This window comes from Oncorhynchus clarkii, chromosome 7, assembly GCF_045791955.1.
Source record: "Oncorhynchus clarkii lewisi isolate Uvic-CL-2024 chromosome 7, UVic_Ocla_1.0, whole genome shotgun sequence".
Taxonomy (NCBI): Eukaryota; Metazoa; Chordata; class Actinopteri; order Salmoniformes; family Salmonidae; genus Oncorhynchus; species Oncorhynchus clarkii.
This window is the reverse complement of record NC_092153.1, coordinates 56,088,772-56,107,828: the sequence shown is the minus strand read 5'-3', so window position 1 is coordinate 56,107,828 and position 19,057 is coordinate 56,088,772. Positions and strand designations below refer to the sequence as shown.

Here is a 19,057-nt window from a genome sequence, read left to right as displayed (position 1 = left end):
GACTATGAGGCCCGCACCCGATAGGCATATGTTGTTTCGGCATATAATTTCCGACATCTTGGTAAGCTATTTCTTAGTCAAGATGCAGCTTCTCTTCTGTCATTACTTATTGCCCCTTTCACCAGAATAACATCAGAAATTGATAGTACGAACCCTTCAATCTAGCTGACATAGGTAAAGTTTGTTTTCCTTTCCTCTTCCATTTCTGTTCCTCTCAAGCAGCAAATATGTTTAGGGACCACGGAGAAATTGCAATAAGCCCAAAAAATTGGAAAGATTTTCCAAGAAAAATTAACATCAGTTTGACCGGTTATAAGGAAATTTAAAAATCTGTTAAAACGACCCAACATGTTTTTGATACTCAGTACTTTGTTGAAGCACCTTGGGCTGTGATTACAGCCTAGAGTTTTCTTGGGTATGATGCTACAAGCTTGGCACACCTGTATTTGGAGAGTTTCTCCCATTCTCCTCTGCAGATCCTCTCAAGCTCTGTCAGGTTGGATTGGGAGCGTCGCTGCACAGCTATTTTTAGGTCTCTCCAGAGATGTTTGATCGGGTTCAAGTCCAGGCTCTGGCTGGGCCACTGAAGGACATTCAGAGACTTGTCCCGAAGCCACTCCTGTGTTGTCTTGGCTGTGTGCTTAGGGTCATTGTCCTGTTGGAAGGTGAACTTTTGCCCCAGTCTGAGGTCCTGAGTGCTCTGGAGAAGGTTTTCATAAAGGATCCCTGTACTTTGCTCTGTTAATTTTTCCCTCGATCCTGACTAGTCTCCCAGTCCCTGCTGCTGAAAAACATTCCCACAGCATGATTCTGCCACCACCATACTTCACAGTAGAGATGGTATAGGCCAGGTGATGAGTGGTGCCTGGTTTCCTCCAGACGTGATGCTTGCAATTCAGGCCAAAGAGTTCGATCTTGATTTTATCAGACCAGAGAATCTTGTTTCTCATGGTCAGAGTCCTTAAGGTGCCTTTTGGCACACGCCAAGCGGGCTGTCATGTGCCTTTTACTGAGGAGTGGCTTACGTCTGGCCACTCTACCATAAAGGCCTGATTGGTGGAGTGCTGCAGATATGGTTGTCCTTCTGGAAAGTTCTCCCATCTCCACAGAGGAACTCTGGAGCCCTGTCAGAGTGACCATCGGGTTATTGATCAACCTCCCTGACCAAGACACTTCTCCCCCGATTGCTCAGTTTGCCGGGCGGCCAGCTCTAGAAAGAGTTTTGGTGGTTCCAAACATCTTCTATTTAAGAATTATGGAGGCCACTGTGTTCTTGGGGACTTTCAATACTGCAGACATTTTTTTTGTACCCTTCCTCAGATCTGTGCCTCGAAACAATCCTGTCTCAGAAATCTATGGACAATTCCTTCTACCTCGCGGATTGGTTTTTGCTCTGACATGCACTGTCATCTGTGGGGCCTTATATAGACAGGTGTGTGCCTTTCCAAATCATGCCCAATCAATTGAATGTATCATAGGTGGACTCCAATCAAGTTGTAGAAACATCTCAAGGATGATAAATGGAAACAGGATGCACTTGAGCTCAATTTTGAGTCTCATAGTAAAGGGTCTGAATACTAATTTAAATAAGGTATATATATTAAAACAAATCTAAAAACATGTTTTCGCTTTGTCATTATGGGGTAGTGTGTAGATTGATGGATAAGGCTATAAAGTAACAAAATGTGGACAAAGTCAAAGGGTCTGAATACTTTCCGAATGCACTGTAGAACAGCGATGCGTTCTGCAAGAAACAAGCTGTTAAATACCAGGGAACGACGTGACTCCGATGCATATGGGAATATTGTTTCGCTTTTTTGATATTCAGAGGCTGAGCTACAACCTTCTATAGTTGAGAAGACAATGTTTTATACTTTGTTTTGGAAGTAAACTAATTCCCTAACGACAGATACAACTAATGAAAGAATAACCTTAATGTAGGCTATAGATATGAATTGCACAAGAATGATACATTTATGTTTTAATTATGTATTATTTTCTCTTTATTTAATCCGTTTGATCCCCACAATATTTCATGACCCTAAACCCAGCTACGGGGACTGCGGGTTATGAGTTAACCCGCGCATCATTAGAATGCAAGTGTTTTCTGTCCATTTGTTCTGTTTCCAGACAGTCAACCAGACTTAATCATTCGCTTTGCCCTTCACAACGTGAGTAAAATGGATGGCTGCTCTGCTCTGTTATTTTTCTCGCTTCCATCATACTGCCATCTGGACCCGCCCACGGAACCCAACACACACACACACACTTGGAGCAGGCAATTAAGCATCTACACATACACACACTCCCTCTGACTCACACACACCCAAACACAACACCCTCAAACACCCACACCAGCCAATTGAGCCCACACACACTCTCGGCACAGCGGGACAGTGTCAAATCCAACTGTCAGTCATGTTGAACAGCAGGAGCTGTGGATTCCATCCAGGACAAACCCATCAACCCAGCCCTGTCTTTGAGAGGAGACAGGTTGACTGCTCTCTCAGCCTTGTTTCAGCAAATATTAGAGCAAGCCTGAAAGCGTGATACATACATCATAAATCATCAGCTAACACAAGTGTACTGTATGTCTGGATCATATTAATAGTCCTATTACCCGGCAGGCAGGCCCAGTAGATTGAGTTGAACTGAGCTGGGCCGTACAGGCCGTACAGTCCAGATCTAAGTGCAATTGATGAGGATCCCTCTGCTCCTCCTACACCCGACTCACAAGACACACACCACGAACCATCGTCCTCCACAGTTCAGTTTTCACACATCCACAGCGGTACATGAGAAAGAATGGTGCTCAACTTGAACCTCAGTGACTAAGCCTACACAATCAATCACTCACTAGCACAACATATTATGGTCACCCACACTCTTTGCTGCCAATGACTGGAACAAATTGCAAAAAAATGGCTGGAGTTGGAGACTTATATTTCCCTCACTAACTTTAAGCATCAGCTATCTGAGCAGCTCACCGATCGCTGCAGCTGTACACAGCCCATCTGTAAATAGCCCATCCAACTACCTACCTCATCCCCATATTGTTTTTATCTACTTTTTCTTTTGCACACCAGTATTACTACTTGCACATCTCATCATCTGCACATCTATCACCCCAGTGTTAATTTGCTAAACTGTAATTACTTCGCTACTATGGCCTATTTATGCCATTTGCACACACTGTATATAGATTTTTCTATTGTGTTATTGACTGTAGTTTTGTTAATTCCATGTGTAACTCTGTGTTGTTGTTTTTTGTTGCACTGCTTTGCTTTATCTTGGCCAGGTCACAGTTGTAAATGATAACTTGTTCTCAACTGGCCTACCTGGTTAAATAAAGGTGAAATAAATTAAATTAAATATTAAAAAGGATACCAGAAAAGATGAATCCATCTTTATAGAAAGGAGCGAGAATCCAACCACATTTCATGCTTTTATCTAACTAGAGCAGCAGTTAACTTCAAAGAACATACTGTATGTAGCATAGGGAGAGAGCAGGGCTCGGGTGAAATTAAATTAACTCTCATTCAACCCCACAACCCTTTGATAAACAGAGGGCAGACTCTGGTATTTGCTCATATTAGCATATTAGCATATGTTCATTCCCTTCCCTCTCATTCTACAACTCTCACCTAAGCAGAGAGAAAGCAGATCCTCTGATATTTTCAGGATATGACAATATTTAACGCAGTGTATGCATAATCGTTCCTCCCTAAATGTGCTTTAAGTGTAAAAAAAGAAGACTTTAAAAGTGAACCCATTTGAGTTGGGGACTGAGATAGTAATGAATAACAGAGTTATTCTGCCATCTTCAAAGACGGAAGCTTTTAAAAGTTCTTCCTATCCACCATTCCTCAGAGCCCACCACCTTTACACAGTTTAGTTACATTTGATCCATCCCTCTTTCAATCTGTAGCCATCCATAATTCAGCACCTCCTTCCATTATTCCTCTCAGAGCTACTCTGCTGCTGACCGGCATAATTGCTATTGTTTTCCCCATTCAGAGACACTCATCACTGTAACGCTATAAGATAGACCCCAGGAAGGCAATACCACACTCTGGTGCACCATGGACCTGGCTATTCTTCATAGCACTCAACACTGTAAGACCCTGTTAGCTCAACCAAGACAGAACGTGATGGTGATCCAGACTTCCTCCCACACACACTTCCTTCATGCAAGTTCATAATCTCTCATTGATCCCTGCCGGATTGAGATGTATGTTGTTGTTTTTTTTTTTACTTGTCAACTCACACACAGACTGCCCTTTTCATTCTCTCAGACAGACAATGGGGAAGGGTAGGAAGTGTGAACAGTTAACAGGCTGGCTCATGTTTAATGTAGTTCCGCCTCATTGGTCCAGGGATTATTAAAATCAATAAGTCACCGCGCTGCATTTGTCCAGCTGAACGGGTGTCATCACTGTATAGGCCCTTAGCCAGGCTGTAGACCGGAGAGTAGGACGGAATGAATGAATTAAATAATTCATTAACAAGATTGATTACATACATAGAATTTCCAATGGGACATTCAACATTAAAATGTACTTTATGGCCACTTAGTGAGAATATGAAACAACATTACTCTTGCCGTTGTGTCTGACGGTTATGAGGCCATTCACTATAAATACAGGACATGCTGCAAACACATCCAAATCATCTTTTGGGTTTTTATAATAGTTTGCTTTTTGTGACACTTACGTCAGTTACGAAGTGAAATATCTTAATTTATAATTCAACATCAAATCAAGAGAGAGAGGTAATTTACCTGTATAGTCATCAAGGCACTCGCAGGTGTAGCCTCCCTCTCTGCTGCGACACAGGCCGTGGGTTCCACAGGGTTTGGAGTAGCACAGGTCGATCTCTGTCTCGCAGTAGTCTCCTGTGAAGCCCGTGGGGCAGCGGCAGCGCAGCCCGGCGATGGGGTGGATGGGTCGGAAAAGGATGGTGTCGGACGCCACGAATGGCGCCAGGCTGTCAAACTTCAGCACGGACACACACTTCATGTAGTTCTCGCAGGGCTCTCTCAGGCAGATGTTGTCATCGAAGGGCAGCACCTGCTGGGAGGAGATGTGGGCCAGCAGACTTCGGTTCAGGTACAACCTCTCCTGTAGCTCCTCAGAACCAAAGTACTCTGCCGCTCCATTGGCCCCTGCTGTCCCTCTGTCCACTCTTCCGTCCCCCCGGGACCCCTCTCCCCCCCCACGCGGGCCCTCCCTGGGCACGGCCACAGACAGGCTGACATTGAGGATCCGGGCGCTGACGTCTGTGTCATCCTGGATGTTGAACACTACGACGTCCTCGCGGTCTGCTGACAGCACGCAGGCCACGCCCTCCAAGAACTGGGCCAATAGCAGGGACAGGAAATGCTCCTGGGAGGTGTTGGCCAATCGCAGCGTGATGCTGTTGGAGAGCATTTCGTCTGTGATGATGGTGACCTGGAGCAGACACTGGGCCGACACGGAGTGGATCCCATCTGACAGGAGAGGAAGAGGAGAGACGCAGGGGACACAGTATTAATGCTTCAAAATCTAGATTTGCATCACAAACATTACTTACAGTGCCTTCAGAAAGTTCTCAACCCTTGACATTTTTTACATTTAAAATTGATTAAATTAAAAAATGTTGTCACCACACACACGTCAAAGTGGAATTATGTATTTCAACATTTTTACAAATTAATTTAAAGAATGAAAAGCTGAAACGTCTTGAGTCAATACGTATTCAACCCCTTTGGTATGGCAAGTCTAAATAAGTTGTCTAAATAAGCTTAATAAGTCACATAAGTTGCATGGACTCACTGTGTGCAATAAGTGATGCAGCCACCACAGAGTTAAAAGAAGCAAGACTGTACAGAATGCAAATATTCCAGAACATGCATCCTGTTTGCAACAATGCACTAAAGTAATACTGCAAAAAAAACATGACAAAGCAATTAACATTTTGTCCTGAATACAACATGTTATGTTTGGTGCAAATCCAATACAACACTCTACTGAGGACCACTCTCCATATTTTCAAGTTGCATCATGTTATGGGTATGCGTGTAATAATGGGTATGGTTATACTTCTAATAAATGGAATGGAGCTAAGCACAGGAAAAGTCCTAGAGGAAAACCTGGTTCAGTCTGCTTTCCACCAGACACTGGGAGATAAACATATCTTTCAGCAGGACAATAATCTAAAACACACAAGGTCAAATATACACTGAATGTTTCCCAAGTGGCCGAGATACAGTTTACTTAAATCTACTTGAAAATCTATGGCAAGACCTGAAAATGGTTGTCTAGCAATGATCAGCAATCAATGACAGAACCTGAAGTATTATGAAAATAATAAAAATGGGCAAATGTTGCACAATCCAGGTGTGGAAAGCTCTTAGAGACTTCGCCAGAAAGACTCACAGCTGTAATCGCTGCCAAAGGTGCTTCTACAAAGTATTGACTCAGGGGTGCGAGATATTTCTGTATTTCATTGTCAATACATTTGCAAACATGTTTTCACTGTTATTATGGGCTATTGTGTGTAAATGGGTGTTATTATTTATTTTAATCCATTTTGAATTCAGGCTGTAACAACATGTGGAATAAATCAATGGGTATGAATACTTTCTGAAGGCACTATATGTCTACTCATAACCCCGTAATGAAAGACAACGTTTCACAATAACATAGTGCCTAGAATTCTCCTTGACTGATCACCATTCTCTAGTAGCTACCCTTTATACATGTATTCACAATGCAGACATCCATCTCCCTGTATCCAAAGGGTTAATAAGATGACGAGGCTATTCAGTTGTCTGCATAATGAGCTATACACATCTGAAGTGTAATTTTCCCTTCACATACAAGGACAGCTCATCCTACTCTAGACTTTACTACTGTTGTTTAACACATCACCCCCCCCCCCCCCCCAGATGGAAATCCATGATCAATTCTTCCTATGGCCATGCATTCATTACCTTACATACTTCAAACCACATTGAGTGATTCTTTTAGTAAGCTGATTTGCAAAACTCATTCCTCTTACTGAAAACCACACTGGCAACACAGGGGAAAACTGCTCATCAGCAAACAGCTTGCGAGGTTCTGGCTGGGACACTCAAATGACTGCCCAGCGAAGATTGAAATTATAATGAAAAGAACCCATAAAGACTCATCATCAGAAATAACAAGAAACAGAAAAGTGGAGTAACAGCTTTGAAAACAGACTTGGGCTGAACCTGAACCATATCCCAGTTAGCCATAACCTAGATCTCCATTAAAAATAGATGCCTTCAGTCTGCAAATATATTCAAAGAGCAGAACGACATACAGTGCCTTCAGAAACTATTCATACCCCTTGACTTGTTCCACTTTTTGTTTCGTTACAGCCGGAACTCAAAATGGATTAAATATATTTATTTCTCACCCAGCTACACACAATAGCCCATAATGATAAAGTGAAAACATGAAATCTATTGAAAATGAAATACAGAAATCTCATTTACATAAGTATTCACTCCCAAGTCAATACTTTGTAGAAGCAGCGTTGGCAGAGATTACAGCTGTGAGTCTTTCTGGATGAATCTCTAAACCCTTTCCACACCTGGATTGTGCAACATTTGCCCATTATTCTTTTCAAAATTCTTCAAGCTCTGTCAAATTGGATTTTGATCATTACTAGACAACCATTTTCAGGTCTTGCCATAGATTTTAAATTATTTTTGAGCAAAAACTATAACTCGGCCACTCAGGAACATTCACAGTTTTCTTGGTAAGCAACTCCAGTGTAAATTTGGCCTTGTGTTTTAGGTTATTGTCCTGCTGAAAGGTGAATCTCCCAGTGTTTGTTGCAAAGCAGATCAGGTTTTCCTCTAACGTTTTGCCTGATTTTGCCTAGCTTCGTTCCGTTTATTTTTTTATCCTGAAATACTCCCCAGTCTTTAATGATTACAAGCATATAACATGATGCAGCCACCACTATGCTTTAACATATGGAGTGGTACTCAGTAATGTGTTGTAATTGACCCAAGCGTAACTCTTTGTATTCAGGACAAAGGCTAATTGCTTTGTCACATTTTTTGCAGTATTACTTTAGTGTCTTGTTGCAAACAGGATGCATGTTTTAGAATATTTTTATTATGTACAGGCTTCCTTCTTTTCAATCTCTCAATGTTAGTATTGTGGAGTAACTACAATGTTGATCCATCCTCAGTTTTCTCCTATCACAGCCATTAAACTCCAACTGTTACAAGGGCGGTTTTATGGACACCTGATCCTAGACTATATTGAAAAAGATTAAACCTGATTCTAGACTAAATTGCACTTTTAAAATGGACTAACAAATTGCATTTCTCAGACATTGTGTAAAATAATAGTTTGACTTGCCCTGGTCTAGATTTTAAAAGTCAGATTTTCAGACGGACGGTTATATTTAATCTAGATCTAATTGAAGGTTTGAATAAAACCTGGCCAGAGGCAGGTTCAACTTCAGATTAATGACTGTTGGCTCCCAGGTTGACCTTGGCAATGGAGGAAAATTGATAACCTGGACTATTTCAATGATGATCAAAGTGCACCACCAAGGCCAGACAGAAGGGCGGTTATAGACAGGGTTAACCCCCTGATGAAATCATTTACTGTATGTAAATAGAAAATGCAGCTGACATTTGTTTGCTTGAGCCAATAATTTCACCCAAATTTTTTCGGGGAAGGGCCATCCCTTCAAGTACTGATCACCTTGACGTATTTTGTCATCTGGAACCTTCCTAGTCCACAAAGTCTGCAATGCAATAGGTGAACTGAAAGACAATTACATCAAGTTCCCTGGTGCTGCTGCCCAAGCCAACTACAAGGTAGAGTTCAATGAATATTGGAACTTCCCGAATATTGGAACTTCCCTGGAGTCATTGGCTGTATAGATGGATGTCATATTCCCATCAACTGTTACTCTACAGCAGATGCTGAGGAAAACAGGAATCTTAAAAACTGGTTCTCAATAAATGTACAAAGTGTGCGCACTCCCAATTTGCAGTTCTCCAACGTTGTTGCACGTTGGAAAGGTGCAACTCATGACTCAATGATTTTCAAAAACTCCTCTTTGTATGTTCAGCTTGAAGGAGGACAACATAGTGGAATCATACTTGGTTAGTGTTGGTATGCACAGAGCAACTTCTTGTTCACCCCCTATCTTCATGCAATAGGACCTGAGCAACAACGGTACAACGGTTTGGAAGAGTTGTTTCCAATGTCTCAGAAACACATTGCGCTTTCAACCAGGAAGATGCTGCATTGTTATAACAGTAACAGCAGTGATTCACAATTACCTCAAACAGCATAGCTGCCCAGATCCTCAAATTGAAACATGAGGAGGACAGAAGTGGACAAGCCTGCAGAGATTATTTTACTATGCAGCCCTTCTCACAACAAAGATAGCTCAAGTGATTGAAGCAAACAATAGCCATGGCTTTTAATTCATAAATGGAAATAAATCGGGACCCCGAACTGGTGCTGGTTTGAGAATAACATTGGTGTTGCTTCATGTTTCTCTCCTCCTTCATAGACAACTCAACATCAAGGATGTGCATCAACATATCATGCTCTTCTTTTAAATACATTAGTTTGCACCCATGAAATTCCATGGCCAGGTTCTCATGTATGCTCAGCCTCCGTCACGAACCCGGCAGAAGGACAAAGACAATCTTCCCTCCTGGCTGCAGCTGTGGTCCCCTCCAAAGTGATCATCTGCCTATAGAAAATGATTATGTTGCTGCATTAAATAACATGATTTCTTCAAGAGTTGACTTCATTACATCATTTTTTTTATGGGAGTGCAAGAGTTGACTGACAACATCACATCCTGAGTGAATCCAACCAAATGAGGATTGGAACGGTCCCCCACCTGAAGTGTCCAATATGTCACCCCTTCCAGGGGTTGCTGGCTGTCAATGATCCAGGTCAACAAGTCCCCCAGCTCATCTGTCTAAGGTCTTACCAGTCTTAAAACGCTCCCTACGAGCAACATCATATGTCTAAATTGACTTGCAGGTTTTTCCACATGTTCCACGTAACATTTCTGTTAAACAAATACATTTAGACTCCACTGTGTTGTGTTACTCAAGAAAAATAACATTTCAAAGTGACTGATTTGAAAAAGTGTGCCAACCAATACAGTATCTTACCTGAAGTTGTTGTAGATTCATTTTACTTTTCATTTGAGTTGAATTCATTACAAATGGTAGTCCAGGTATTCTTTTTCTTGTTTTCTGTTGATGAATCATGCTCTGTTCTTCATAATTGGATGATTTGACACAATTCGCTTCAAGAGTTTTTTTTCCAAAGTCACTGAAATGATTCTATCTTCACCCCTTTGCTTGGTTTAGGTGACTTGCTCCAATTCCACACAATGCTTATGTATTAGTGTCCCACCCTGCTTTTTGAAGAATCCTTAGTTCAGCACCAAGTGCACATCGTTAATCTAATCAGACTTCACACAGATTAACTGGTTAGTCCTTACCTTAGCCTAGGACTCCTTAGTCTAGAACTAATTCATCTGAAGTTAAACAACGTCTTAAATAGCCATTTAAAAAAAAAATTGGGATTCATTTAATTAGAATTAACTTTGTACGTGAAACCGCCCCTTAAAGTCACCATTGGCCTCATGGTGAAATCCCTAAGCAGTTTCCTTCCTCTCCGGCAACGGAGTTAAGAAGGCTGGTTGTATCTTTGTAGTGACTGGGTGTGTTTATACACCATCCAACGTGTCACTAAAGGTCTACTTTTTGTATTTTTACCCATCTACCAATAGGTGCCCTTCTTTGCGAGGCACTGGAAAACCTCCCTGATCTTTGTGGTTGAATCTGTGTTTGAAATGCACTGCTCGACTGAGGGACCTTACAGATAATTGTGTGTGTGGGGTACAGAGATGAGGTAGTCAATCAACAATCATGTTAAATACCATTATTGTACACAGAGTGAGTCCATGCAACTTGTGAGTTAAGCAAATATTTACTCCTGAACTTATTTAGGCTTGCCATAACAAAGGGGTTGAATAACTAGACTTAAGACATTTCAGCTTTATATTTTTTATTAATATGTAAACATTTCAAAAAACATAATTCCACTTTGACATTATGGGGAAATGGGGTCAGTGACAAAAAAAATTAAATGTAATCCATTTTAAATTCAGGCGGTAACAACAAAATGTGGAAAATGTCAAGGGGTGCGAATACTTTCTGAAGGCACTGTAATGTATCCTGTTGTTCAGAACTCCCTGACAACATGAGTTCAGGAATCATAAGTTACAGACAGACAATCAGGCCCTCTCCGATATCATCCAACCAGACATTTGTAAGGATCTGTTAGTAGACAATAAATGAATACAAAGTATTAGTGGTGTTAATGGTGTTCTCTTTTACAGGGTAATCCTGTCTCCATCTGTCTGGATCTCTTTACAGTTTATTACTACCATATTTGGTTTGTGAAAATCAATCAATGAAGTTGTCAAAGAAAAGAACAAACCAATCCTATTCCTTCCTCAGTTCTACATTCTATATGCAGCGGTGTGTTTAAGGTCACCAGAGGTTCTGTTTGTAGCATGTCGTCTCATCTCTGGCTTGCAGGCACAAAACACACCTAATCAAATCAAACCTGTCGTGAAAACAAGTCCCAGTCTCTTCCCCCTCGGTAGTAATCAATAGTCTCTTTGTCTGGGGGCTCTGGATATGGGCCAGGGAACAGAACCTCTCAGCTTAGCTCTGGTGGAGGAGGAAACTCAACCAACCAACCACACACACAAACAAACAGCCAGCAGCACTGTGGAAGCTACCGGATCCCAGGCTGGCACAAGGCATGTTTAAACACCCGGCGCCACAATGATAGCGAGTGGGAAGAGTGAGAGAGAGGAGTAGAGAAGTGAGGAGCAGAAAGCAAGGAAAACTGAGCAGCATGTTTGACAGGGCTTAAATCTTTCTGCTCCCAGTCAAGCCACTGCAGCACTGGAACCCTACAGGCCCAGAGCAGAAGGAACAGGAGCTGGAGGGAGCAGAGGGAACAGGAGCTGGAGGGAGCAGAGGGAACAGGAGCTGGAGGGAACAGGAGCTGGAGGGAGCAGAGGGAACAGGAGCTGGAGGGAACAGGAGCTAGAGGGAGCAGAGGGAACAGGAGCTGGAGGGAACAGGAGCTAGAGGGAGTAGAGGGAACAGGAGCTGGAGGGAACAGGAGCTAGAGGGAGCAGAGGGAACATGAGCTGGAGGGAACAGGAGCTGGAGGAAGCAGAGGGAACAGGAGCTGGAGGGAGCAGAGGGAACAGGAGCTGGAAGGAGCAGAGGGAACAGGAGCTGGAGGGAGCAGAGGGAACAGGAGCTGGAGGGAGCAAAGAGAACAGGAGCTGGAGGGAGCAGAGGGAACAGGAGCAGAGAGAACAGGAGCTGGAGGGAGCAGAGGGAACAGGAGCTGGAGGGAGCAGAGGGAACAGGAGCTGGAGGGAGCAGAGGGAACAGGAGCTGGAGGGAGCAGGAGCTGGAGGGAGCAGATGGAACAGGAGCTGGAGGGAACGGGATCTGGAGGGAGCAGAGGGAACAGGAGCTGGAGGGAGCAGAGGGAACAGGAGCTGGAGGGAGCAGAGGGAACAGGAGCTGGAGGGAGCAGAGGGAACAGGAGCTGGAGGGAGCAGGAGCTGGAGGGAGCAGATGGAACAGGAGCTGGAGGGAACAGGAGCTGGAGGGAGCAGAGGGAACAGGATCTGGAGGGAGCAGAGGGAACAGGATCTGGAGGGAGCAGAGGGAACAGGATCTGGAGGGAGCAGAGGGAACAGGAGCTGGAGGGAACAGGAGCTGGAGGGAGCAGAGGGAACAGGAGCTGGAGGGAACAGGAGCTGGAGGGAACAGGAGCTGGAGGGAGCAGAGGGAACAGGATCTGGAGGGAACTGGAGCTGGAGGGAGCAGAGGGAACAGGAGCAGAGGGAACAGGAGCTGGAGGGAGCAGAGGGAACAGGATCTGGAGGGAACTGGAGCTGGAGGGAGCAGAGGGAACAGGATCTGGAGGGAGCAGAGGGAACAGGAGCAGAGGGAACAGGAGCTGGAGGGAACAGGAGCTGGAGGGAACTGGAGCTGGAGGGAACTGGAGCTGGAGGGAACTGGAGCTGGAGGGAGCAGAGGGAACAGGAGCAGAGGGAACAGGAGCAGAGGGAACAGGAGCTGGAGGGAGCAGAGGGAACAGGATCTGGAGGGAGCAGAGGGAACAGAAGCAGAGGGAACAGGAGCTGGAGGGAGCAGAGGGAACAGGAGCTGGAGGGAGCAGAGGGAACAGGAGCTGGAGGGAGCAGAGGGAACAGGAGTTGGAGGGAGCAGAGGGAACAGGAGCTGGAGGGAGCAGAGGGAACAGGAGCTGGAGGGAGCAGGAGCTGGAGGGAGCAGATGGAACAGGAGCTGGAGGGAACAGGAGCTGGAGGGAGCAGAGGGAACAGGATCTGGAGGGAGCAGAGGGAACAGGATCTGGAGGGAGCAGAGGGAACAGGAGCTGGAGGGAACAGGAGCTGGAGGGAACAGGAGCTGGAGGGAGCAGGAGCTGGAGGGAGCAGAGGGAACAGGATCTGGAGGGAACTGGAGCTGGAGGGAGCAGAGGGAACAGGAGCAGAGGGAACAGGAGCTGGAGGGAGCAGAGGGAACAGGATCTGGAGGGAACTGGAGCTGGAGGGAGCAGAGGGAACAGGATCTGGAGGGAGCAGAGGGAACAGGAGCAGAGGGAACAGGAGCTGGAGGGAACAGGAGCTGGAGGGAACTGGAGCTGGAGGGAACTGGAGCTGGAGGGAGCAGAGGGAACAGGAGCAGAGGGAACAGGAGCTGGAGGGAGCAGAGGGAACAGGATCTGGAGGGAGCAGAGGGAACAGAAGCAGAGGGAACAGGAGCTGGAGGGAGGACTGGGAAGAAGGGACACCTCTCTCAGACACGTCGGTGTGGTCTGTGCACACAGAAAGGAACTCACAAAGAAACAAATTGGTGAGGAGAATGTGTCAGAGGGACATTAAAAATGGAGAACAGTCAGATGCTTTGGAAAAGAGGGGCAAAGCTGTGCCAAGGAGGTTCAATTTAACATTTAATCCCAGATTCCTCTGGGGAGATGAAAGGGGTGCCTTGGTGCCTCTTCCACACAAGCCTAGATGTGTACATTGGTACACCTTGTATCAATCTTGAAATGGTAACTGCACAGTTAAACTGTCCAAGAGTTCAACTGAGCAAGCTTATACCACATCCTATCCTTCAAGTCAAATAGTGCCATCTTTATCATGACAGCACTGAGCAAATGCCAGAGAGATCAAAGTAATTAAGACAACTCATCCTCACAAGTGGCAACTCAAATCTTAACATTTACATCCTGAACCATATGTTACGTCAGTTAGAAGATCTTCTGCAGCTTTGATGAGTCACATAATTGGAAAAGGAGAACTTAACATTTTGGTTACGTGATATAATTAGCCTAACTCAGTCTGTATTCTAGTTGCCTATATTCATTTAGAATTCGCTATGATAATATAAAGCAAGATGTGAACTCGAATAACGAGCCATGCAGGACTTCATTCGGCCATCATCACAGGCAGTCATGTAGCCACTGATTTTCAAAATGGCGAAAGAGACAGAAAAATAGGAAAACAGATCCCATGAGAGAAGGTTATGCTACGTATTAGTAGAGCAGACATTCCCTTAATTATGTTCTCTGCCAAGTGGAATTCTTGGATCGAGGCTTGGGCAGAGGTCTATGACAGACAAAGAGACTTGGAAACAGTATGCGAGGAGAATCTGCTCTTTAAACTAAACTAGACCATCCTTCAAAAGGGGGGGGGGGGGGGGGGCAAGGTGCCAGCTCTGGAGTGTGACACCCATGGCCTATGGGTGCCAGGAATGCTCTCAGCAGAGAAGTGAAGCCAGGGAGAGATTAAACACACACTGAGCCTGTATGAGCGCCAGGGCACCACACAGTGTGTGTCCGTCAGGGTTAAGACAAAGCATCTTCAGTAACACAGCCCACCAGACTCTCAAAAGATTTAAGTGAGTGGAGTGTACAGTATGTTAACTCCTCAGGGGTCGAGTTACCTGATAGTGTTTCTGGAAAGCTAGCCCTTATTTTTTTGTGTTTAAAATAAAAACTGATTTAACCTATCTAACTAGGCCTACCTATCATGTGATGTTGTCAAATAATGAAATGCTTTTCTAATAGTGACACTAGTATAGTGTAGTATAGTATCCCCCATGTTGTGTATGGGGGATACACAACATGACTTCATGTGATGTTAACACACTCAGACCTATAATGAACAAAAATATAAACGCAACATGCAACAACTGAGTTACAGTTCATATGAGGAAATCAGTCAATTGAAATAAATCTATGGATTTCACATGACTGGGAATACAGATATGCATCTGTTGGTCACAAATACCGTAAAAGAAAAATGCCACTCAGGATCTCATCACGGTATTTTTGTGAATTAAAATTGTCATTGATAAAATGGAATAGTGTTCGTTGTCCATAGCTTATGCCTGCCCATACCATAACCCCACCATGGGGCACTCTGTTCACAACGTTGTCATCAGTAAACTGCTCGCCAACACAACGCCATACACGTGGTCTGCGGTTGTGAGGCCGGTTGGATGTACTGCCAAATTCTCTAAAACTGCTTATGGTAGAGAAAATAACTTTCAATTCTCTGGTAATAGCTCTGGTGGACATTCCTGCAGCCAGCTTTCCTATTGCACGCTCCCTCAAAACTTGAGACATCTGTGGCATTGTTGTGTTACAAAACTGCACATTTTAGAGTGGCCTTTTCCATTGTCCCCAGCACAAGGTGCACCTGTGTAATGATCATGCCACTTAATCAGCATTTTGATTTGCCACACCTGTCAGTTGGATGGATTATCTTGGCAAAGGAGAAATGCTCATTAACAGGGATGTAAACAAATGTGTGCACAAAATTTGAGCGAAATAAGGTTTTTGTGGTAAGGAACATTTACGGGATATTTTATTTCAGATCATGAATCATGGGACCAACACTTTACATGTTGCGTTTCGAAGTGTAAGACATTACGCCCCGCCTAGCTACAAATGTTGACAGTTTAAGTTTCCTTGGTGAAATGCAGGTAAGGGGAAGTAGCAGAGCGAGAGCGCGAGACAGAGAGCACTTGAGATAAATACCAGATTGAAGTGAAGAGAGAAGATGAGTGAGGGTGAGAGAATAGGTGAGAAAGAGAGAGCAGGGAGAGACCACACGGAAGCCCTTAAAGGAGTGCAACCGGCTTAGAGCTCCTTGTCCCAGATGCCCAACAAATGCCAACCGAGTCACAGCAGATGAGGATCATGTGGACAGTAACAAAAAAAACTGAGGAAAGAGACATCCCATATAGCACAAGTCAGGACCACTGTCCCTTTACACCTCTGCCCCTATCCGCCTACAGGAAATGACTCTCCTAAGCAGCTGGGACTTTCCCCAGCCCTTCCTCAAAATATGTAAGACAGTTGTTTATTTCCCAATCCCCTGATAGGGTTAAATGTCTACATTTACAGTCCTTGGGTGAGGATGAGACACAGCTCTCAGCCTCCAGCTACTGTAGAGGTCAAACACTTAGCATTAAAGACACACTACCACAGCAGTACCATTAATCATCATCAATAGCTCCTTTCAACCTTGTTTCAAAGCAGCCATACATCACACTGCTGTCATTACATGCAGTAGGAATGAGAGCGTGAGCCAGGAAGGCATTACATTAAGGCTCGCACACATCAAACTAAATGTGGATCTAGCGTCCATCAGCCGATGTGCTGTGTTTAAGGGACCACCCGCTGTAGATGACTGCTGACATATTTCATGCAATTCTACATGTAAAATTGTCACGCACTCAGTTCGCAAATTACATTCTGAGGTGCAAGGACTCTCAGCCAGCAAACGCCATTGGTGCGCCTCAGCCCTTACATGTGCTGATCTAGGGCAGAGTGAGGTGGTGTCAAGCTGCAGACGAGTGTTCCAGTTAAGAAGTGTGCCATGGCAGAGCAGAGGGTACCTTGGGGTAAGTGGGTAATGAGGTTGAGCAGAGCCACACCCTTACATCATGGTTATTTTAAAACCAGCAGATAGAGTCAGTGCAGCATGCGCTCCACTGACTGACTACATCAAAGCCACGGTCCCACTCCCAAGTTCCTATAGAGTAAGGTCATAAATTAAAGATCTGCTCTGAGAGAAAAAAAGGCTACAGGTATTCGCACCCCCCAACAACAAACAAAAATCGCAATCGGCATGTTATTCAACTTCCGTTACGGCTGCTTGTTACTATCGAGGCGGCAGGTGCACTCAAATTCACTGATGAAACTTGTTTCTGTACAATTTGAAAAAGGGGGGCACCATATACAGATCGTCATTTCAAAAGGCAAGTTAAGTAACCCTAATTTCTGACAACAGGTTTACCAATTTCTGACTAACCATAAAACAACCAAAATCTGTGAATTATCTCAGTATACAAAATGATTTTGCACAAACCGGCAAACCAGAATGTGTGTGACCTTGGGTGCACATAGTTCCATTAGAGGCAACACCGGGATCCACACAGTTTAATCTCATTAATCTGACGTGGATGACCTAGGACCACTGTGGTAATTAAATACATTCATTAGAGGGACTCCGTTGCCCTTGAATGAGTCTGGCTAATTTATTACAGTTATTAGAGCTTCCTCAGGTTTGGGGTTGTCAGGAGTCATGGAACAGCTTTGTTCTGCCAGCACCCTGACAGAATTATATGGCCCCGTTTCCAGTGGCCATTCATTACTGTCAGACTCGATCAAAATAGAGACCTACCTTTCCAAAATATGTGTCAGTGCACAGCCACATCAAAGTGGTGCCTTTGATGAGATGCATGCCATTGTCCATAAGGTTGAGTCTGTATGATGAAGGCTACCTTCTGTTTATCCACTCAGAGAGGTCGGTGTGGACTAGGGATGGGCATTATAATTTGCATCACTGTTGAAGTACTCAAATGATTTTTTCTCGAGTGGGAGAATAAACTATTTTTTTAGAACAAGGCCTGAACTGGGAGAGAAAAAGTATGCGTTTATCTATATGCTAAGTGTCAACAATGCCTAATTTATCATAACCATTACAGATAACAAATCATAATTGCCCCATATATATACAGTGGGGAGAACAAGTATTTGATACACTGCCGATTTTGCAGGTTTTCCTACTTACAAAGCATGTAGAGGTCTGTAATTTTTATCATAGGTACACTTCAACTGTGAGAGACGGAATCTAAAACAAAAATCCAGAAAATCACATTGTATGATTTTTAAGTAATTAATTTGCATTTTATTGCATGACATAAGAATTTGATACATCAGAAAAGCAGAACTAAATATTTGGTACAGAAACCTTTGTTTGCAATTACAGAGATCATACGTTTCCTGTAGTTCTTCCTTACACACACACACACACACGCACACACAGCCTTCGGAAAGTATTCGGATCCCTTCAATCAATCAAATGTATTTATAAAGCCCTTTTTACATCAGCCGATGTCAAAGTGCTGTACAGAAACCAGCCTAAAGCCCCAAACAGCAAGCAATGCAGATGTAGAAGCACATTTTCACATTTTGTTAAGTCACAGGCGTATTCTAAAATAGTTTTTGTTTCCTCAATCTACATACAATACCCCATAATGACAAAGCAAAAACAGGTTTTTGGAAATGTTAGCTAATTTATATATTTTTTTAACTGAAATAAATAACTGAAATATTACATTTACAGTTGAAGTCGGAGGTTTACATACACTTAGGTTGGAGTCATTAAAACTAGTTTTTTAACCACTCCACAAATATCTTGTTAACAAACTATAGTTTTGGAAAAGTGGGTTAGGACATCTACTTTGTGCATGACAAGTAATTTTTCAAACAATTGTTTGCAGAAAGATTATTTCACTTATAATTCACTGTATCACAATTCCAGTGGGTCAGCAGTTTACATACACTAAGTTGACTGTGCCTGCCTCCCGGGTGGCGCAGTGGTTAGGGGCGCTGTACTGCAGCGC

At 43.8% G+C, this 19,057-nt stretch overlaps 1 protein-coding gene across 1 annotated transcript in view; it reads right to left on the bottom strand.

Moving 5' to 3' along the window:
* The window catches only part of LOC139413496 (cadherin EGF LAG seven-pass G-type receptor 2-like), an 82,393-nt gene that overhangs the window by 44,974 nt on the left and 18,362 nt on the right, over positions 1 to 19,057 (bottom strand). The window contains exon 2 of the mRNA XM_071160964.1: positions 4,781 to 5,488. Within this exon, the coding sequence (XP_071017065.1) occupies positions 4,781 to 5,488 (708 nt within the window). The remainder of the gene's footprint in view (positions 1 to 4,780; positions 5,489 to 19,057) is intronic.